Consider the following 24,922-nt stretch of genomic DNA (forward strand, 5'->3'; position numbering starts at 1 on the left):
ATTATGACAGTATTTTCAAGTTAATATTATTATTATTTTATTATTCAACAATATACTTTCTACTACTATTAGTACTACTGTATTTGTTTGCTTAATAGATAAAGCTTATATACTTCAAATGTAATAAATCAAATATAATCTATAGTCATTTCTCTAATAAGTATTCTCCAATTAATAAAAGGTTGCTGCATTCATAATAAATTTATTTTATGACTTGCTAATGTTATTTCAATGATGTATAAATCTTTCTAAATCATAAGAATGTTTCAAAAAACATATATCAAGTATTTTTCTATACATTAAGATTATTCAATCTTTTTTTATGATAGTTACAATGTGGTGATACAGTACATCACTCTTGAACTACATTTCAAAAGTAGCATCATCTAAATGCCGACTTCATGCCAATGGCTACCAGATCTCACAATGAAGGTGGTTACCTGACCCTACCCCAGAGTTCTGACATTTAGTGAAATAAGAATTAATATTGTCCATATTGAAATATTAATTCCAAAGCTAGCCAGAAAGATTAATGTTATAGTCTGCCACTGATGAATTATGGGATAAATAAACTTGTGCCTTATTGGTCGATGGGAGTGCTTCTAACAGCCAATATTCAAGCATTACAGAGACAAACTGATGGAAAGTTTAGAGCCTAGAATTATCTAATAACATACATGGTTGACAACATACTGAGTGCCGACTACTGTAGGTGGGGCAGAGGTAACAAACGCAACAAAACAGCATAGGAACGCCTGTAAATTTATATTTTATTTTATTTATTTTATTTTATTCATTCTGGCAAAACAATTAACAATATAAAACATTACAAATACAAAAAAAAGTCAGAAATTCACAAACAAAGAAAAATCAGGTGAGCCAGGGAGTAGAAAAAGCGGAACCACTGTCATCTTAGAGATGTGCTGCTCCCAGAAAAAAAAAATATATGGATAATAATAATAATTATAATAATAATAATAAAATAAATAATAATAATAATAATAATAATAATGGAATAATAATAATGATAAACTAAAATAATAATAATAATAATTATAATAATAATAATAATAATAATAATAATAATAATAATAATAATAATAATAATAATAATAATAATGGAATACTGTAATAATAATGATAAACAATATAGAACAATATATTACGCCTACTGGAGAATTTCATCACAAATCAATGAAATCAACAATAATATGATCGCCTAAAATCTTTAAAAATTGAATATCAAACAATAACTATTAGAACGACGAAGGCCGCAGTGAAGGTGAATGACAACAAGAATAATATCAGTCTTATAAAAAGTTTTTCTGCTCTACTGTAGACACTGAAAAAATTAGTAAGAGAACAATATGAGAAAGATTAGAACTTTATGCTTGCGTATTTGCAACATCAATTTGTGAGTCCAAAACACTTGATTTTGGAGAGTGGCACTCTTTTAAATCCAACTCTTACATAACCAACAATATATTATAGATTGAAATGTTCCAAAGCTAAATAAATTTATCCTGTCTACTTGGCAGTGATTCAAATCAAAGGTTCTTTAATTAATGCAGAGTTATAAATAGGTAGTAATCACCGCTACAGAAGGCTGAGCACAGGTTCCTTAATTAGCTAAAGTATTAAGCTGCTTGTATGTAATCACCACAAGTACTGAATACTTAGGAATATATATAAGGAAGATGAAATGTTGAAAATAAAAATTAATTTGGATGGGTATGAAAACTAGTTAATAATAAAATGAATTAATATCTTGTTTAAAAAAAATATAATAAATTAAACACTTAAATATATTATGAATCTTTAATATTTATGACAATATAATAATAATCCATCCTTGTTGTCTGCTTATTATTTGATTATCGTCTACTAATCCTAACTCATTCATTTCACTAACAAATTTTGTATTTTTCTTTTGAGTGCTAAACTTTCAATGATCTTGTTGATCAATACAAGTTTTGCAGGTTACAAACGATCTGATTGGTCGATACATATTCTGTAGCCTACACAAATTAAAAAAGACTCTATCTTGCGATTAAATATTCAAACTGCGTTTTCCCCATCAATCAGTCTAATTGTTGCTGTTATCTTCGTGTCTATCCTCTTAAAAATTGGATTCAGTTAAAGAATTACTGATTTTAATCTAATAATCACCATCATCAATCTATTGTTCACTGTTCAATTACATTAACATTGCAAATGTCTGTGTTCCCATTATTAAATCGCAATAATGTTTGCGATTTACCGTCCTAGCTGACCATCCAAGCCCAGTGAGTCCAATCATCTCAAGTCTATTCTAAATCCATATTTTTTACTTCATCCATCGAATAATGTAATCGAAAATTCATATCATGATCGTAGCCATCTTTCATCTCCTGATCATCAATTCTAAATCCACGTAAGTTATGATCCAAATATTTTCCATTAAAAATATATCATAAATAACTCAATTTCTAACGATATCAGACTGAAGCAATCCACTAAATCCAGCATGAGTTGAGACCATTTTAGAACCTCCATCAATTATTTTAAAGCTTGAGATGTAACAAGACAACCACCGATTAAAATAGTTAGAGAATCTTAGAGGAGTCATAATTTCTTAAATTTATACATCTTTTAAGAACAATTTTACTGGTAATAACTAAGACAACTACTAAATATATAGTTGTGAATAGAGGAAGTGAATTTACTCAACTCAAATTACACAATCTTCTATTGACCAAAGGTGAGGCAAACCAAAGGTGAGTCAAACCAAAGGTGAGTAATATTTTATGACGTGTGAAAAGAATAATACACCAGAAAACTCTTCTAAACCACTTTCAGTATTTTTTTACCAACATTTCCAGATGATATTGTTGCAGTACTTTTAAAGTACCTATGATGCATAGTTCTAGGTATACTACAGTTTATGCTAAAATATGAAAAATATAGTATGCGAAAAATATCAGAAGCCTTGGGTGAAAAACAATCTGTAAGCCTCTTTATTAATAGTTGCTGGTGATTTAAAAAAAAAAAAATCAGGCCTATATTTTATTTCGTAAAGATAATAGCATGAAACCTGATGTACTGTTGTTCCAATAGCTTTCCTTCCAACTTCATCTAAGCAAACTGAATTATTTTGCTACTAACAATATTGGGTATACAAAATAGACATACTGTATACTTCCACTGTACTCTTTTCACAATTAATTTCCTACTTAAAGTATTTATCTTACCATCTTACAACAAACCTATTCAAGCTTCATTGGTTATTGTTTAATCTTCTGCAAATTTAAACAGTATTATAATTAACTTTTTGACTTGAAATTCAAGTAGATCTGTAAACACACAGGCACTTTAGAACTACTCAAGCAGAATTTCTTGACAAATTAGATTTAAGCAATAATGATGAATGACTTCTGTTTGATGCAGCAGTTTATTGCAATATCACCAAATTGAAATAAACTTTTCTTTTTGGTCCAACTCCAAATAATGTTGCGCTTTTTTAATTATATACTGTACCTATCATTCTTAAAGCATGGTATTGTAATGGATTACAGTATACTAAATAGTTTCCAATTACTGTACAGTAATATCAAATGTACCATTGCCAACTTAATGAAACATGGTATAAATATTAAAACTATAAAGAACTATTTATCATACTTAAATATTAAGGAAATAAACATTCTGAGATACAGCTAGGATGCTATAATATTTAAATATCCTAGGTAGGATGTTTAAGTATTATAAAGTAAGGTAATTGGCAGTGGTGGTAACCGGGAGAGGGCCATGGCCCCGTCAAAGAGTTTAACACAATTTGCTGGAGAGAATCATCAGACTCTAAATCACTATTATTGAAGCTACCGGGAGATTCACTCCTGGGGCCATCTACCCCTGGAGCCATCCAAGATTCTTGGCGGCCCTCGTCTTACCCACTTACGCAGCCATTGGATAAATCGCTTAAAAGCCTATTGAGCACTCTCTAAATGTTAGCATGATCAAGTTCTTGTAAATTACATTTTACCACTAACTTGTCACTCCTTTTATGGATGAAAATATCACTATAACTTGTTCATTCACCTCGAAACACCGTAAGGCAAATTAAAAAACTTCACGACAGCGACCCGCATTAAGAGTGGAGTCAAGTACTGTGAAGTGTATCATGACCCATTTGCAAAATATAGGACACATTTAGCCATGACGATGGTAAAACAATAATGAAAACAATTAAACTTGAGCGTTCATTAAAAAAATAGAGCAACATATCAGATGAGATCATTGCAACAAAATCATGGCATTAATACTTGACATTGGTGTCGCCGAGTCTCACAGGAATCAGCTTTGTCAATATGTCCGCAACAATGTGGTTATAGTAATTTCTTATTTTTGTTTCTTCTCTTCATGTTTCAAACAAAGAATTCATTATGAGTCATGGTAATTTATACATTAATGAGTTGAAAAGTAGCAGTGCCAATTCAATCTATGGTATGGTACGTGTACCGGTACATATACTTCACTGCCAGCAGAACTATATTAAATATGTGGAGCACAAACATCATTCCTCTATGGAATTTCCAGACGTAAAACACTACTGAAACAGCATCAGTACCCACTGCTACTTGAAAGATCCAATTAACACTAGCCCTTAAGCACAAGCTCAGTGGTCCAGTGGTTATGGCATTTGGGTAGTATCTGGCCATTGGTTTGATTTCCACCAGAATTACTTGAAACTTTATTTTTTTTAAGTATTTGAGCATTTAGTGAAAGTGATTTACGATTTAAGGTACTTGGGAATGTTTCATTTTGATCAACACCTCCCCAATTACATTTTAGCAAAAATTGAATTATACTAGTTGGTCAACAGTACAATAATATTACTGTAGGTCCTCCTTGTTATTGCTAAAGCAAACCACTACTGTATAACTACAGTACACAAAATAGAAAGAAAACTAAAACTTTTAAATGAATGCTAGGTGAAAGCTATGTACAAAGTAGGTTAGGTAAAGAAATGTAGACTATATATGAAGATAAGGTTTACTGTAGTCCAGAGACGCAAACTATCATTTTGCATAGAATCCTACAAAGATTCATTTTCAGGGTTTTCTAAGATTTCAAGCGAAGATGAAATCAAGAAAGGAAAAACAGCAAGAAAATTAATGAAAAATACTTGTGTTCGAAAAACACATTAAATTTAGATATTATACTACATCAACTCATATTTTTAAAGTTTATTTTAAAAACATTTAATAATATTATTTTAATTTTAAAGGTAAATTAAAGGGCCTGCATTTATTATACATTATTAAGATTTTAAAACAAATAATCAAGTTTTATCTAATTAGTTTTATATTTATGTACATTATAAAATAAAGGTTCTAAAACTAAATCTAACATTACAGAATTATATACATTTATTCTAAGCAAATATTTATATATTATACTGAAGGTTTTAACAAAGAAGGCAATGTAGTTAAATTTCATGCCATGTATCATATTGCAAATAATAGACAACCATAAATTTTACTCATATTATGTACAATTAACAGCAATGTATATTTTCTGACATCAGGCAAAGCGTAGAGCAATAATACGAACCACCAACTAGCATACACCAATGTACTGACGGAGAAATGCACTAGAATTTCACAGTTAACTTTTATTGCAAATATTAGAAACTTATGACACTATTAATGCCATTATTTCTTTTTTGTAAATATTGAAAAAAACCAATAATTTGTTAGTTTTTAATCCCTCACAAGCCATTAAGTTTTCATTTTAAGTTGTCCTTTTAGAAAAAAAATATAGCTTCGTAAATTGATAGACATGCTATAAAATAAAGCAAGTAAAATATATTTTATTAGCATTAATACAATACTGATTTTTATAACCATTTTAAGTTTCTATTCTATTGTAAAATTTAATCCATTACAGCTCCAAAATATAACAGCAGATAAGAAGAAAATAGACAAATTGATTTTCATCAATAAAGGAACAATTACTCATCTGCCTTTGAATTGAAAATAGATTAAATCTTAGAAAAAAGAAAAACTCAAAATAGGTATCTGATATTAATTTTCAAGCTTTTGTTACGATGATAGAACGACTTTTTGTTTGATAGGTAGCAATTGTACACATGACTCAACAAATACAAACGCTTCTTGTGTATTTGATACTATTATGCCATTATTGTATCTAACAACAAACCTTTACATTTCAAATCTTTTCCCCTTCAGATATACAGTGAATGAATGGGGATGGGGAGGGGGGGAAGGGTGACGCATGGGCAGGAAGGTGTACAAAGCACTAACCGAGAAGTATATTTTGAGGAAAATAATATGGGAGGGATTTCCCCTTCCCTATATTCCCCTAGGAAACTCTGAAGTTAGCCATTTTAATCTCTGCCATGTAATCAAATATCAGAAATTCAATTAAAATTCCCATTTAAAAGTTAAATACAAAATCCTTAAATTGATTACTGATCAGCAAAATTAAGGGTCTATGCCCTTGGTACTTAATAGGTAGCCCCCGGGGTGAAATTTGGCCCATGGGGTTGCCTATAAAATTATATATATATATATATATTACCTGATGAAGGGCGATGCCCGAAAACATTTGTGTTTTTTACCATTAAAAGTTTAGGCTACTCCACACTTTTGCTTTATGCGTTTTATTACTATTTTATTGAAGCCGATGCAGCCACCTACTCGTTTGATATTATATATATATATTATATATATATGTGGCAAAGACAAGCCAAACCAGTCACTCATCGCAAAAATCAATTTTGAGTTATTAATACTTGCCCTTGGTACTTAATAGGTAGCCCCCGGGGTGAAATTTGGCCCATGGGGTTGCCTATAAAATTATATATATATATATATATTACCTGATGAAGGGCGATGCCCGAAAACATTTGTGTTTTTTACCATTAAAAGTTTAGGCTACTCCACACTTTTGCTTTATGCATTTTATTACTATTTTATTGAAGCCGATGCAGCCACCTACTCATTTGATATTATATATATATTATATATATATGTGGCAAAGACAAGCCAAACCAGTCACTCATCGCAAAAATCAATTTTGAGTTATTAATACAGTGTTAAAGAGTAAAATAAGAGCTATAAAATGGTAAAAAATCATTCAAATCAGACATTTCCTTATGAAGTTACCAGCATTTAAGCATATAGCTGTTTAAAGAACAATATATGAGAAATCAGCCTTCAAAGTTTATGATTTCAGGCATTTCTCATGCAGAAACTATCATAAAATCATTAAAAAGTGCTGTTTTAACATTGAAATTGGGAAAAATAATAGCAGAGCATGATGTATAGATACATAAACCTTAGTTTAGTGAAATAAAATAAATTTTTAAAAATTTTATATTCTAGCATGTTTTAGCTATTTTCTCTGAAACACAATTTGCGACGAGTGACTGGTTTGGCTTGTCATTGAAGATTTGTTAATTGAGTAGACTCAAAATTGAGGTGCCAGGTTTGAGGTTTTACTTGACGAAAAATAGTACTATGGCTACTATAACGAGTTGCTTCATCAGCACTCAGATTTTATCTTTGGTTCAACTCAAAAAACAATAATTTGGCCCTTTAAACAAATTAATTAAGAACCTGAAGTCTATGTAAAGAATATTCACTGTATTATGTATACATCTGTTATTGACAAGGAAACTCTTTATTGTTCTAATTAGAAAGCTAATAACTTAAATACAAAGTAAACAACTCCAATATTGAATTTATCCTTCAAGTTTATTAACTCAACAGACAGTATAAAATGTTAATGAAGCGTAGAGTTGAATACAGAAAAATTACTGCAAAGGCATCCAATCTTCAGCCGGACACTTACAGCACTTGGCTGTTATTGCGATTTTATGGAGAACGCAACACCATGACATGCGTGCAACGGATGGCCTTAATGATGATCTGTTCAGGCTGGACCGACAATTAGCAGACGGTGTTGTGTCGCGTAGCGCTCATGGTGAGTTGGATTCATCATATGACCGTCTTAAAACGCAGTCAGTGCCCGGCTTTAACTACAAGCATAATGATTATGTGGGCATGGGGGTAAGACATGTGTAAGAAGAGGTGCACACAATAACTAAACAGCATAGTCTTAGGAAAATAATATGGGAGTGATGTCCCCTTTCCTAATTTCCCCTAGGAAGCTTCTAATTTAGCCATTTTCAATCTTTGATTCATGGTCTGTTAGATTTTTTGTTTGTTGGTCAAGTCTCTTTGAACCTGCCACTAAGATGCCTATTGCAGGTTATTGGGTTAAAATCATGAACATATCAGAACACAGAGGGTGAAAAAAGTTGCTTCCGATTAGCAACATAATCTCTGCTGGAAAATTCATATTTTCTCCTGTATATTTATTTGTTTTTCACCTTTAAAATTTATACCTTTATTTTATCATAATAGAACAAAACTCTTCAAATTTGGGTCAACAGGAAAAATAAATAAGAATACTTTTTTCTAATACAAACACAGAAACCTCTTATGGAAGGGCATGTGTTACGCAAACCAACGCCAAGTTATGTTTAACCAGTTTTGAAGTAGTTAGTAGACACGCGAGGCGAATACAGTATAAACGTCTACTTACTACGCACGTGCTACCACCACCTTTAATGTCAAGACAGAGCGAAGAAGATGTGATGGAGATGAGTTATAACATACAACCCACGTCGTTATGCACGTTGCAACTGTAAATCGTAATCATCTAGATTGCCACGAAATCCCATCAGCTGGATAAACCATCAGGTTTCAATAAGAATACAAATTACTTGAGGTAAACAGGTTTTAGAAACCTCGGCTGCCATTATTCTCACTAATGCATTCATGACTGAAATGGGAAAAGAACTTTGAGGAAATTACCGAACCATACAGAATTACTACATTTTATTACATATCATGGGTGAGAAAATTTGCTAGACATGTTTGAATTCAGAAAGAAAACTATTCTTGTAACACCGGTTACATGATAAATAAAATTTATTGCAAAAATGACATAATAAATCATATTCTTATTTGCTAGTAGATAATAAATAATATAAGATTACAGGTACTGTACAGTATGTAGCTTAAATGTAAGCCCTTGCCTTCAAATTCCAGGATTCTGGGTCCAGATCCTTAACATGTCATCTATCTTGTTATAGGTGAGTAAAAGTTGTTTGATTTGAAATAAATAAAACAAACAATACATAAGTAAAATGATGTTTTAACGTTTTAATATAAAATTCAATGTTTTATTGAATTAAGCTGTTTTTACTATTAAGTCCGGCTCTGGATAAAAAATTTTTTCTAAGACACAAACAGAATATTTGACAAAAAACTTGAAACTGGTTAATGGAACAAAGATTTTTTTATATTTAAAAACTGGGGGGAAAAGGTGGAAAGAAAGGGTGGTTTTTCCCCCAGTTTTTAAATATTCCAAAATCTGTATCTCATTAACTGCTTCTGAGTTTTTTTGTCAAATATACTTTTTGTGTCTTAGAAAAATCAGTTTGTCAACATCAAAAATTGTTCTTCCTCAGAAAAAATCAAAGTTCAAAGTTCAAATATTTTTAATTATTTTAAAATTATATCTGTTTGAACTTTGCATTTTCCCCTGGTTTTTTAAATTTTTTTATGAAAAGCAGTTGACCTATTTTCCTACTGTGGACAAATGAAATGAATCAATGTCCTACGTGGCATATCCATTTAACAACAAGGGACTTAATAAACCAGTACACCGGGGTAACCCCCTACTCTTCTCGAAGGATGTACTGGGTTCTTTAAAGTGCACAGGAGCCAAATCTTGAATCTTGATAGCGCGAGCTAGAATGTTAACACACAATGTTAACACACAATGTTAAGAATCATGGCTCTTCTCATCAATGAATATTCATTTGAAACACACAGGTGGTCTGAATTTTAAATTAAGTCTTATTCTAAAGAATTGACAATTTTTTTTATGTAATGCCTAATGGTTGTTTGTTACCTACTGTATTTATTGATTTGGATATACAGCTCTGTAGCTCTGATGGCAGGAAGCAACCCATTTATTGTTATACAGTACAATGTTGAACTACATTATAGTATGCCTAGCCGTGTGGACATCTTCCCCATGGATGTAAAATTAGTTAACAAAGAAAATAAATGATATGATTAAATTATCGCAAAACAAAGAGTCTGTATGGAATATGGTAGTATTAACCATATAAATGATGTCTGAATGAACAAACTAAAATACATTTTTTTAGAATACTTTATGTTAATTTATAAAACAAAATGTATAAATACCGAGAATTTATTTATTAGGAACTCCAAGTCTACTACATTTAATTTTAGTTAGTGAAATGTAAAAAAAAAATGTATTTCAAATAAAATATAATATGACAAAAAAAAAATTAAGCCTAAAACCCTGAACTGGATAGAAGTGACACAAATGTAAATATAAGATTAAATTTCACTTTAATTTGCTTTTCCTAATGATAAATCCATAACTTTTTCTTCTTATTCTAATTTCTATTCATCGCAAGCTTTTTGAACATGATAACCTTGACTAAAATTCAACAAGAGTATATTTATTCAATGCACACCAGTTGAACAAAGAATTTTATAAGCATTAAAACACAAAATTAATGTAGATTAGTCCATATAGAATTATGGGGATGGAATATTATTCATACAGTAATAGACTATATGTCGTAAAACAAACTCATTAATGTTTATTTTTAATTATATAGAGGATACGCTATTTTTGCCAAGGTATACATGTAGATGACTCTTGAAAACATTGTCATCAGCGTTTCTAGTGGTTACTATTGAATTCACATCTGCCTCTAGTGTAAATTATTAACTGTACATACAATATGGTACATAAAGAACTATTCAGCACACAGTCAGGGATGGCGGTTTGGTGCAGCAATTTTCTTTCAGGTTGTGAACCTCGTTTTCGAGGGTTCGAACCACACGCTGACCATTCTTGGTCATCCATGCTTAGTTGCTCTAGCTTGCACTGTTGACGGGTTGTGAAGTGGCTCTCGCTATGTTTCAGCCCTAGGTGTATTTCATGGCTTATAAATCAAATGAATATTGTGGCTGCCTCTCATCAATATCAGGCCTGATATATCAAGATATACAAATAAAAAATAAATAAAAAAAAGTTCACGATGATCAGAGTGCACTTTATTACATTTTATTAAAAACCCAAAAATGAGAAAAAAAATCTCAATTCATGTCGAATCTCTAGCCTTAGGTATATTCACCATCTCTCAGCATAGTCAAGCCCTATTTAGTAAGATTTTAAAATCCCAAATGTTGAATACCAAATTATGCCACTCTTACGGGAAACTAATACTATGGAAAGGATGCTACAGTACACCAAATTCATCATATCATATTCTTTAAAAATAGAAAATGAAGTAGCTACTGTTCTACTGTAAGCATATGGCTGACGACCCTGGTTCGAACCTACAGTAGCTACCACAGGGTTTCAATAGAGTCTGTTCGCTTGGCTCCTTGAATAAACCTGACATGAGAGTTAGGTGGGTTAAGGGACATGTTGTTATTGGCACCGCAATATTAATTCAAATCACAATCAAGATCATAGTTACCGTACTCGCGTGAATAAGCACCAGGGCGCTTAAAATATTTTTTGCACTTTTTAAGGGGCGCTTATTCAAACGGGGCGCTTATTCGAACGGGGCGCTTATAAAAACGGAGTGAAAATTGAGGAGGCGCTTATGGAAATAGATGAAAATCGAGGGGTTCTTATGAGAACTTATTAAATCCGAGAGGCACATTTTGAATGAAAAACGATTAAATAAGGACATCAGGAAACTGCAAATTTTACGAATGGTGCTGCAGCGGAAAAGATAATCATCCAGAGAGCATATGGCTTGTCATGACAAGAATGTTGTGAGTACAGTATTACAACAGCAGAATAGCAGATGAAATTAGTGGTGGTGATTATCATCATTGCCTTGGTTCGGACCCCTCCATCGGACCCCTTGTCAGCAAATTTCTGGCACCAAAGCTGATAACAACTGCACAATTACAGTATTACCAAACAGTAGTTATTTTGCCATGTAAGAAAGACTGAACTTAACAACTTGTCTGATGTTCTAAATATCTTAATAAATATGCAGCCAATAGTAGAGTGTACTATATATTGATCCTTGGAGAAATCCATCAATAGCATCTACTGCTTCAATTTCATTGCCAATAAACACCATTTCTTTCTGAATATAGAGGAATGAACTTTTAATTCTAGATTATTCATTTATGGTCTAATAAAACTCTGATAATAAATTCTATGTTTTAGAGTTTGTATATTTGAATGAACTTTTAACTGAAAATTTCATCATGGTGCATATATAGGTTGTCCGATATCCACACTCGATTAGCTTCTCAAATATACAATGCATAATATATTATGACTTATTTTATATTCTATTAATGTACATGTTCTGTCCTAATCATCTTTTTTATTACTATTTAATAATTCTGTTATGCACAATATTTGAACATTATTTTTCTAATAAAATAATTGGGGTTTAAAACATATTTTAATTTTTTTTTTAACTATTGTTTTTTTCATCTGTTTTATGATTTCAAATTTTAATTTGTTTTATTTTTTTACTCTAAATATGAAAATTTTTCTGAAATATTTTTGATCTGTCAGTCTTGTATTTTTTAGTAAAATGTTATTACCTATTAATTAATTTTTTCTCACGTTTGGTAAACAACTGAAATGTACATCGATATCCTTGTGCAATGACAATTTATATTAGAATACAATTTATTAATTGCTTTAGTGATTCAATTCCATTGAACCATTGCACTGCAAATTACCAAGCAATATTCACATATAGAAAGCCCAATTTAAACAATTTAAATTTAGAATAATAATTGGATTCTTGGCTTGAGATTAACATGACTGATTTCCCAGTGATCCACTCTAATTCCCACGCGTGATGACTCCACGTAACTGTATACATGTGGAAAGCATGCATTCCTCAAGGTGCTATGTTCAAGTAAACTAATTACTGATTGGCCGATCCAATTAAAACTAAATAATCAAGAATTAACGTTCATATTGATTTGAATCACCATCTAAGGTGACAGATTTTATAAAAGTACACAAGCCGCAGACAATAGTCCCTCATTGACTGGTCAATGGTAAAACTAGTGGATCAGTCAAGCGTGACCAGCCAATTGATGCCTAAATTAGATCGCATGCAGTTTATTTTGTCCGCATGATTGAACTTACCGCTTCGGTGTGTATCGGGTGCGTGGCAAAGAGTAAACCGGCAATGAATGATGCTTTACTGTCGTGGAACAATAGTTCATTAATGCAGTGTGTGAAGAGGCTGGAGACGGCCATATGAAGCACTACATTTGCAAAATGATACCCAAAGGGATCCAATCCACCAAACATGTAATTCAACCTGAGAAATTGAAAATACAAAATAAAATTAGTGTATCACGACAAAACGATAACTGTGAATGAAAATTCAGTCTAAAACAAATATAGGCCTATGAAATTATACTAGCTCTCCACTTTCAATGTATAATTATGTATAATAAATATCAACAAATCTCATTTTATACATTTTATCATTACATGTAATTTTTTGAAATCAAGATACAGTATTCAAAATATCAGTTAACAGATCCACTTTTCAACACACCAATTCAGAAATAAAAATTGATTAAGAAATTGGTATGAAACTTGTATTTAGCCTCTCAAATGGTCCCAAGCTGGAATAAGCCTTTTCTAAAGAGATCTGCTTAAGTTTGCTTTCTAAACACATCTGATTAATTTGCTGGGCATGGTGATACCCTTCGCCAGCTGACTTCAGGGGGCTTGAGACAGTAGATAAATACAGTAGTAAAAACATGCAGATATCATGAATTTGCGGTAGATGAGTTCGTTTCAGATAGACTTTGACGTGCTCGCAGATTGTAAGAGGTGTCCCAATTTCCGGAAGGCTTGGGAACCCTATCTGTATGTCCTTACTGGAGTTATATTTTCTGCTCTAATCACTGCACCCCTCATTCCCTCATCCTTGATAAACAGCTTGAAATGATGTGTATTATGGAAGGTGACATAGAAATACACAAATATTAACCATTAACACATATCTCGCTTTTATTTTTCTCTGACATGCATTATGTGCCTTCTGCAAATGGAGGTAAAAAGCACATTAGAGACAAAGATGGAAGATTTATTGAGGTCTACATCTAGCAGTGCAATAAATAAGCTAATAGCAAGCAAACACATAGGCCTATAGGGCGCATACAGACAAGGCATTATTAGGCGCTAAAGTCTCCCACTATTACCATGTATCTAGGCATACACTAGAAATATTGCTTGAAATAATTTTAATAATATTTTATTTATGATTTATTCATAATTTACAGTATACCATAATATGCAGATAATACAGTACTAAAGAATAACTTAAGCCTATAACGATGCCCGGAACACCCATAAAGTCCTAAGACTTATCGGACCCCATTGGAAATAAGTCCTAGGACTTTATGGGCGTTCCGGGCATAGTTTTCCTTTGTTTTTTCTTGCTGAATTTTCAGGATTCTTTATTATGAACTTTTTATCCATTTTATGTATTTTATATGTGCTGTATATATTTTATGATACCGAATAAAATCAAATGAAGCACATTCTCAATCAAGACATCGAACAAATCCAAACTGCTCGGTAAATCAATCTAGAAGCTTTTGCCTACTCACACGACAAAGATTGAAAAAATACATCATCCTTATTTCATTAATGCAAATTCAATTGGAGTTCTTCATAATTGTGTTGGGTTCAAGTGTTATGATCTTCATTGGGGAATACAAGTAAGACAATAAGTGTCTTAAGTTTCTAAGATATTAGGTTTCTCATAATTGTTGGCAGATTCCAAAATAAAACTGCTTTCAGAATATCGTATCAGTGTGTCATCACTGCTGATTAAGGAATTTTAGAATGGCTTCGTCAATGAATGCTGCTTACTTTCTTCACACGATTTTCAACATGTTCTTGGCGTCTTCTAGTCTAATATTCCACAGCATATCTTTAAAGACCTCAGCAGTGTAATATGTCTATTTAATCAGGAATCTTTCTGTATGTCAATTATTATAATCGTCACCTTTCTCATCTCATATTCATTCTCTAGACACAAAATATACATTCACTGTAATTTACAGAAAATTCTAGAAGAAATTGTTTTAAATATCTTAAATATTATATTGCATCATTTGTAAGGCGTTTAAAATTTATATTTTATGTTAACCTACAATGTAACAAATAAACACAGCAGATATAAGACCAGGTGTTTCTTGTTGTGCATGATATATGTTTTGACACATGATATTTCAAGACAAGGTATGAAGTGTGAGATATCTGCTACTTCTGACAGGATACAAGAAATACGAGATATGCTATAGGCCTACTGCTGATTAGCAGGCTATTAAGGGCAAACTTGTGAAGCAGCGACACCTACGACATTGCAACATGGGGGGGAGGGGAAGAGCAAGGTCATGCATCCATATAAACACAATGCTAGATTTTTTTAAAGTTCTCAAGTTGAATGTATTAATGCTTGCGGTACACAATGTACTGTAGATAGTTCTGAAAAGAACTGTTGTTGGTTGAGAATGTTTCAAAGTTTTTATGAGTTGTTTCAATCGTCTTCTGGAGAATAATTATCTGCAGAAACTTCCAAACAGGGAAATACTTATATGGTTAGGTAGCTTTCTTTTTTCTCTAAAACAAAAAACCCCACAACATATTGTATTAAAGCTTACTCATAGGTCACATGGGAAAAAGAAATTCCACTGCAAGTCAGGTTCATCAATTCCATTGTTTTATGACTCACAACCCTAATATTATTCTTCTCATATCACAAATTTCATCCAATTTAATTTTCTGGAGTTATATATTGTAAATAAATATTACAGTACATTAATTTTGAGTTTTTACTACGAAAATAATTACATATTCGAGACATGTTTGTGCTTTGAAGAATTTAACTTGAGAGGTGTTATAACTAATTTGCAGTGAAAGCGTAGAACATTAAATTTCAAATAGGAATTTACAGACACCAGCATACTGTACAAGTGGGGCATTATTCATGAAAGCCGAACTTTGTACGAAAGATTTAATACACAAATTGATTTAAAAAATGTGTTAATGTAATTGTATGCTAACAATACCCAGGAGGCAACTTATTGTTTATTCATGGGCATAATAAATAATGGTTAAATGAATTTTTTCAATCGATGTACTGTAGTGTGATACAGATTGGTGGTAAAAACTATCACAGCTACAGTATTCTGGAATTGGAAAAATTTCAGTGTTCCCCCGGAAACAAGTAAACTTTCACTTCCTCCCAGGGTTCTTGAGTTCGACCTACACTACAGTAGCCTTTTATTTCCTCACAACTAAAATTACAATTCCAAACCCTATCCTCATATATGACCTAGCTTACAGTATCATTTAAAATTAATTGAAATTAACTAGTAAATTTTTCTTTATAAATTATGTCTTGTTATAAAGGCTTTTAACTTGTTAGGTATCTCAAAGGATTCGAACCAATGAACTTGGAAACGCAGACAACCAATCTACTGTACACCTCCACTGTATGGCAAGATTATCACAGATAGAGGACGAGAGCACAGGATGTTCATATTTTATAGAATAATATTACATGATCCAAATTAATTATCATGTATTGTCAAACGAGACAGTCAATTCAATGAATAATTTGCTGAAAACTCATAAAATATTAAAACTTTAATAATTAGGTTTGTAATTTGAGCTTTTTAGTAGTAAGAAAATGTCAGCACCACATTTAGAGAATACGTTGAATATAATGGCAATTTGCACTCGCAATGTTATTAGAACGATAAGACGAGTTATAGAAAACAATGAATCACCTTGTTTTTAGGCCAAGTACTTGGCATGGTAACCTTTCTTTTATCCAAGAAATAGGGGCGTAAATCTATGGGTCTGTCTTAAGTACAGATGTAAGACTGATAAAATGTGATGCACTGAAAACACATAAAAAATAAAATTCAATATTTGAATAGCTTACAGTACAGAAAGATTAGATTTTTTATTTAAAAATAGATTGAGAATATACATTCCTTGCAGATGCATAAATAATAATAATGTAAATCTTTGCATGACCCTAAAATTAACTGTTAAAATAAAAACACTGGAAGCACTTTATAACTTAACTTCAATTATTTAATACAACAGTCTACTGAATGTTGGTTTCATCAGGTGTGTTGTAAAATTGACTGGTAATTGATGTTAGGATATCTGTAGTAAAAGTTCCCGAAAATCAATTTTTCCTATCTGTGCCTCTTTAACTTTACTTAATTTAGGTTTTTATAAGGATAGACTGAATATATTATACATAATGGCATTTTGACTCCATGTTATTAGAGCGATTAGATGAGTTATGGAACACTAGAGGGTAAAAATCATTATCATCTAGTTTTCAGGCCAAATAACTACATTGAATGGGTGTGTCTTACTGTAAAGGAGCTGAGGCATTAGTAGGGAATGAACTATAATTTCTGATGGATCTATTATGGAAAGGTATAGTATATCAGGATCAAAAATTAATAATAATGGTAAATATAATGATGTAAAATAATATAATTTGAAATTCCACTGTTTTCGTGACATAAAATATTGCTCAAAAGCACAGAATTTACAAACAAAATGAGAGATAGTAATCATCTTAATAGTTTATTGTATTGTATTTCAAGATAATTTCCAAGAAGTTTTGTTTTGACAAACTTTATTGCTAAAATAAAATTCACATTAAACAGCAAACACACTTGCCAATTTTAGGATCAAACTCTTTCATGCCCTATAAAGAATGGACTTATTTTCAGATATGAGAAAAAAAAAATCCTGGTATTTCACCTCTCATTAGCCTAGAATTGGAAGGTCAAGAATGTTTTACATTCTTCACGTTGGCACTGATAAGGATGAATGACAACATTCATATTGGTTACGAAAAAAACCACCTTAAATATCATTAAAGCCTGATATTGTAATTAGACATATAAATCGTTTCTACAATTTATTTGTCTAAAATAATATACAATAACCAACCTATCTAGATGAATGAGAACATTCACAAGCATATTATTAAATTCTAACCAAAATTATCTACAGAAATATTCAAAAGGGATAGAGAAAGCAAATCCAAAAATAGTAATTTTTCTTTTAATTTAAAAAATGACAATAAAAAACGTTAAATGCAGTAAAAATATATCACTCAGCTAAAGTAGGGCAAAGTCATTACTCAATAGAAAGAGAATGTGTATGAGAATCTATTGCTTTGAAAAGAAGGTATTTTCCCATGGTTGTGATTTCTGTTAATTAAGGATCTCTGCATGCACCAGACTTCATTCAAATAAACCACACAATTAAGCAATTATTATTAATGAATCATTCTTAGTAAAAACCATTTGAGCATAGAGAAGCAGATTGGGAATAGTGGGATGGATGGGGTGTGAAATGGGAGATGGGAATAATGCAATGCAGTGGCATATCCAGGAATTTGAAATAGAGGGGGCCCAGGGAGGAACTTTGACAGATAGAGGGTCTATACCACCTCAGCCCCACCATGGTTGAGACTGGGGTAAGAAATATTTACAATGACGTTACCTCTAGATGGCCGATAATGGCACTCTCAGACTTAAAATTTGAATGTAATTGTTTTTTTCTCAAAAAAAAAAATTAAGGGGGAACGGCTGCCCCCCCCCCTCCATTGATTCCGCCACTGCAATGGGGTATAATGAAATATAGTGTAATGGGAATATAGTGGAGCGGGAATATAGTGGAATGGGAAAAAATGCAATTAGTGGAATGGTAATATAATCAGTGGAATGGAAATAGTGGGATGAGAACAAGATAGAAATATTGGAATGGGAATGGTCATAATGGGGAAAATGGAATGAAGATTTATAGAATAAAAATAATGGGAAATTAATAGAGGAATGACAAGAAGTGTACTGGATAGTAAGGATCGCAGAATTGCTTATTGGTAGTCAATTGGAAAAAATAGAGAGATGGGCAAAACTGATTTGATTGCCAATATTGATGCACAATATAATAAAGAATTGGAAAAGGACAAGATGAAGATTACAGTACTAACTAATAAAACCTTAATAGGCAATGAATTGCAAACAATCTTGCTTTGCAAACAATCACAAATTTAATGAATAAATGAATGTTAACCACACACATCCTTTTAACAAATATTAATTTTTTTTAATGAATGCTTGTAATAATAATGAAATGTGTCTGTAAAAGAAATAATATGTTAGACATACAACTCTGGTTTTCATTGTATTTATCATCTCATTTGGATTTTCCTTTTAGAAAATGTAGATATTTTTAATGTCTAATAATTATTACCTCTGTTTATTACATTCTGTTTGCTGAAATAATTAATTTAATGACATTAGTGGATACAGTATTACATAGCAGATGGACTGATAATTTTTTATTCTTCTTTATTATGAAAATATCCTAATATTGAACCTAGAGCAAAACGAAATGGCATTACTACCAGTCTACGGCGTGAATACTGACTGTACCCGGATGAACTGACTAATTGTTCTCCCCCAAAAGAGAACACCCCAATTACTATACCGGTACTTGGTTTATCCCGGTAACTATCCACTCATAGACTACCAACATCACCACTGATTTGTGTAAATTATACAGTATGTCCTATTTCAACATTATACTTCTTTCTTTTACCTTTAATTTTTAATCATACTAATGCTTCCAAAACCTAAAATTCTTATTAGTAATCAAATCAAATACTACATTTTTTACTCACACTACATTTTTAACTAAATTCAACCTCAGTTTCATTCTAAATATTGAAATGAAGATGTCAACTGACTTTGACAAATATAAAATAAACCAAATACTGTAGTAAAAGCAGTTCAGCATCCACACTTAATGATGTTATCGATCAGAAGTCAAGATGAAAGGCATTATGGTGTTACAACTAAAAATCATTGGAAATTTTTCAAATGCCTGGATAAGGGAGTTATGGAACCGACTAACAGAAAAAAAAACTTATTAAAGACGTTTCTTTTTTTTTTTAAATTGTGGAAGGTACAATAAAAAAGGCATGCTGAAATCCTTAAATAAATATTTATAATTCTCTTTTTCCTACAATATGACATTATAGAGAATGTTTAACTACTTTTAAGATACATTACTTGAGAGAGAAATATCATCAATATAAATTTATAATCTACTAGAACTAAAAATATTTATTATAATATGGAATTAAGTAATTCATTCTTGGAAACTAAATTCAAATATTTATTATTCAGCAATATACAGTAGCCTACTTGTGTATTTAATTTGGTGATGTTTTTATAGCTTTCACTAAATCCTGTGGAATGTTTAAACTAAGTTCTAGATTTATTTAAATAGTGATTTGCTTTGTTTACAATAGAATTAAGTACAAGAAAAAGAATTTAAATCCTTATGAAGGATCAATGCTTTTATGGATGAGAAAGTTAAGTTGGTTGATATAAGGCAGATAAGAGGAGGTAAAGTATGCTACTTTAAAGGGACAGTCACACATGTGATTTAACTACAGTAGCAACACATTTAGTGAGCATACCGTAAAACCTTTAATTGAAACCCTGGCCTTCTTTTTTTTGCGAACTTTAGATAGGCTTCTTTTCGAGGCTAATTTTGCGACGTAAAGAGCGGGCTTTTTTGCAAAATGAGTGCTGTAAATTTTGTGAATTTGTACTATAAAACAATAAATACGGCCCACATGGTGGGAACTGACATTAATCATCTAAACTACTGTATAAACCAAGCTTGTTTTTAATTTATTTTGTTTTTTGAAATTCATGTTCAGTGTACTGTATAATACTGTACTATCTTGAAAAGAAGCCTGTGCTATCTTTTCAAGGTTAATTTGGCAAAATAAAGAGGGGGCTTCAATTTGAGATGGGCTTCATCTCGAGATTAAACCCACTGGGCTTCAATTCAAGGTTTTATGGTATTTGCAGTTATATAATTTGAGTAAAGTTTAAAACAAACATATGACATCCTCATAAGTTACTCTGTTTGCTGACAGTTCGGACTTCTAAACTTTAGGCCCTTTTGTAATAATAATGTGAATGTAATTTTATTATTCATAAGCAATATAGAATAAGTAATCTGAGATCTAATTTGTATTATAATAGTAATCTAGAATATATTGCTACAATTCCCATACTAGTTAATTACCCCCGACTATTTGATCCATAATTAATTGTAAAGAGATACGGTAAGCATCGGTTATTAATATAATAATATTCGGATTTAATGCTGTAAATCGTATTTAAAGTAAAATAAAAATAAAATATAAAATATATTATTTATACTGTATATTTATTCACAGCCAATTACAGATCGCAGACATAGGATATTAAAAATAATCAACGCACTGTAAGGTATCGCAGGCTCATGTCTGAAAATGCCACTTAAGTAGAAAAGTAATGAATAACATTGAAAAATCAAAGTTGACAAAAAGGAGTAGTATATCAAAATAATGACTACTGTACTAGATGAGTGTAAAGAAACTGTCCACTGCAATCTAATGGAAACATTTCACTTAGCAATGAAGAAAGGCAGATGGTATGATTACAGTAATTAAAAGTTGTTCAAATGAAACAGCCTCAATACTGTCCAATGAAATAGTATGAAACAGAGACCAGAAAAAGCAATAAGAACAATACAAAAATATTACTAGTAAAGTAGTAGCAACAACCTGAAAGAAAGCAGAAAATGTCCTATCATCAGTGAAACAGACAAGAAACAACAAAACAACAATGAAATTACTATAGTATTAGCAGCAACCACAGTAGTAGTGGCAATAATGGTGGTGGTAGTAATAGCTGGTGGTAGCAGTAATATTAAAATTTTAAAAAGGGAAGGTAAAACATTTCATACTGCAGGCAGGCACTGCTATTAGTACAAGTCCCTCCCTCATCATTTTCTATTTGTAGTCATTTTGAATATGTATTTCTTTTTTTTATAATTGAAAAATTACTGCTAGTTCTAGAAACCTATTTAATGCTTACCAATGCAGCTATATTTTGTAAATTAAAATGTTTGTATGTACAGAGTTGAAAGTATTAAAAAATGTACACTACATTACCAATAGGTTTCATTGAAGTTAACACCAAAATGATTACAGTACTGTAAGCACATTTAACAATTTTTATCAAGCATTTTGAATGAATAATTGAACTTTTAAATATCATCACATTCCTGTGAATTTTAAATATTTCCACGAAATAGGCTCAATTAACAACATTTTATTACAACCACATTAATGTCAACCACAATTTCGACATAGTATCGCTATCAGCGCAGATGACTGCATCTATCAGGCATTTGTTGATAAGGAACATTTATAGTATACAGTATATACAATACTATGTGTCATAAACTATGGTAGACTTGTAAACTAAACTATGTTCTGTACAGAACCAAGCGTCGATATTTACTGTGCCCAGCGTTAATACACGTACCACGTGTCCAAACAAACACGAGCAGAGCAGTATTTACCTGACTTGAATAACTAATCAAGCAGATTTAGAATTTAAATGTATTGGTATTTACAGAGGTTATCAATAAGTTCAACAGCATGGTCGTGCCCAGCATTATACAAACACAGCCAGTGCAAATAATGTCTGTGGTCTGAGAGGTGTCAAGAGGCTGAATAAATCTGTATCGTGCACGGAATAAATCCATTAATAAAAAAAACCCCATAAATTTTAAGGTTGCGAGATTTGTTAAAAGCATCACTTTATATAAAGTTAATTATTATTAACTGTGATAATCATCATATTAATAATGGTATTGCAATTTTATATTAATCATTAAAAACATTTGCAATTTATAACAATTATATTATAATTGACACATAATATCAATTGTTATGTATTTAATTTTTGATTAAACTATGAATTTCTATAATAAAAAAAAAATCCCATTTTAATATGTTATCTTTTATTATTATTTATTACACAATGTTAATAAAAAAAATATACAATAAATTACAATACCTGAAAGTGAGAATACAAAGTGGTCTGTAAGATTTATGGCTCCTGTTGTCTTGCATCGATTTACCCCAAAAATCGTTGTGAAAAACGTTACTTAAAGGTGTCGAAGGACGAACATCATCATTATTCTTAATTGCGAAGACATCATCATGGACTAGTCCACCATTAAAACTGTTCATATAGCAAACTAACGCTGCTAGCAACACAAAGAACTGATAGACAGTGATTGGACAATCAGGCAAGCAGAAACTGGACTGTATCGTGGTGGTCGAACCGCAGCAGGTTGTTTGCTGCTTCATCTTGGGACCTCGGCGATGAACCCGGTTGTTGTTGTTGTTATTGTTGTTATTATTTTGAACGATGTTTGATCTTTTATGAACTGCCATAATTCTCAGATTTCACAGACAATGTTGGTTTCAAAATGATATATGAAGGCTCCAAAGAAAAAGCCATCAAATGTGAATAGGAAACTTGAATGAAATTATTCAATTGGACAGGAATAATTCAGCACTTTGTATTGTTGATGGACCATGATAACACATTGCATCGGTACCAGCAGGAGAATTTGTAGAGATCTGTGAATTAAATTATCTTTGAATGGTTAAATGCATAATAATATTTTAATGCTTTATAGTTCTTTTATAGGGTATACATACAGTACTATATTTATTAGCTATATTTTCTATTTTCAGTCAGTTTGCTAACAAGAAAAGTGGTCTAGGCTACTTAAACATAACCCTCTTTCTTAAAACATTGTCTGAAATAAAATAATTTGATTGCCTTCCTACTTCTTGATGAATTTCAGAAAATCACCATATAAACATAACAAGTCATTATCAACAACAGAGATATAGGTAGGCCTATCCCATCTGAAGTTCATTTGTGCTCCAGGCCGCCCGCGGCCAAAATAACGGAGCAGGTCAGCACAAACAATTGAATTTTCTCGATAAACACAATTTAGGAAAGGCCTTGCTTGAGGCTCCAGCGTAAGGCCTAGCCGTTTCACGACCAAATAAAGTTTACCTTTGAAAATCTGGAAAGGAATATCCACACGAAGTCGTCTGTGCTAAGCACAGGGTATATTAATTGTTCTACATCAAAGACCTCACTTTGATGCAACTTCTTATCCTATTTTACTGGCGTTTTCGGCCACCGACTTTCTCTTCTCGCACCAGCTGTATCACAACAGCAACTGTTCGCTCTGCCGCTCGCTGTGAGTAGTTTGAAACTGAGCGTGGGTTTGTTTACAATAATTTTTCTTTATTGACAGGTTGTGCGCCACCAATGGTTACTCGACTCTCAGTTTTAGAAAGTTATATTCAATGCAATAAATATGACAATAAAAAAAACACGAGTACTAAAAAAAAAAAAAACTACTCCCTGGTAAAACGATAACAATTAAATGCAGAACGTGAATATACGTATATGCATTGATTAAATATTATTAATAAATTATAATTTATAATAATAATAATATAGGCATAGTATAATCATTGTCTCTTATACACATCTAGATGTGTATAAGAGACAGGTGTTTAGATTTTCTTTAAAGGTGTACCAACTCATTCGGTAGTGCCTTGATGATTGATTTTCACACGGGTTCGTTCGTGCAAGTGCGATAATAAATTTATTACACATCACTAGGTGCATATTTAAGGTGACGTATGTCTTCAGCTGCTGTTGTTTCATATGGGTCGACAGCATTGATGTTGAAAAACTGGAACGAACAATTTTAAGTATACCACAAAACTACCCTCAAGGGTTATTTATTGCGTCACAGCAAATACAGCATGCTGATT

At 31.6% G+C, this 24,922-nt stretch overlaps 1 protein-coding gene across 2 annotated transcripts in view; it reads right to left on the minus strand.

Annotated features, from left to right (window-relative positions):
* LOC117104898 (protein O-mannosyl-transferase TMTC1-like) overlaps positions 1-24,350 on the minus strand; it is a 49,903-nt gene extending 25,553 nt beyond the window's left edge. Inside the window, exons 1-3 of one of the 2 annotated variants that reach the window (XM_033245800.1) lie at positions 24,147-24,350; positions 23,127-23,698; positions 13,267-13,444 (exon numbers count right to left, since the gene is read on the minus strand). In XM_033245800.1, coding sequence (XP_033101691.1) covers positions 13,267-13,444; positions 23,127-23,509 — 561 coding nt within the window. In that variant the 5' untranslated portion in view covers positions 23,510-23,698; positions 24,147-24,350. Of the gene's footprint in view, positions 1-8,613; positions 8,824-13,266; positions 13,445-23,126; positions 23,699-24,146 lie in introns of those variants that run through there. The other variant, XM_033245801.1, reaches the window with a different exon arrangement.
* Positions 24,351-24,922: the final 572 nt, after the last annotated feature.

Source organism: Anneissia japonica, unplaced genomic scaffold, assembly GCF_011630105.1.
Source record: "Anneissia japonica isolate Jap-2015-1 unplaced genomic scaffold, ASM1163010v1 scaffold287834_len5846547_cov211, whole genome shotgun sequence".
NCBI lineage: Eukaryota > Metazoa > Echinodermata > Crinoidea > Comatulida > Comatulidae > Anneissia > Anneissia japonica.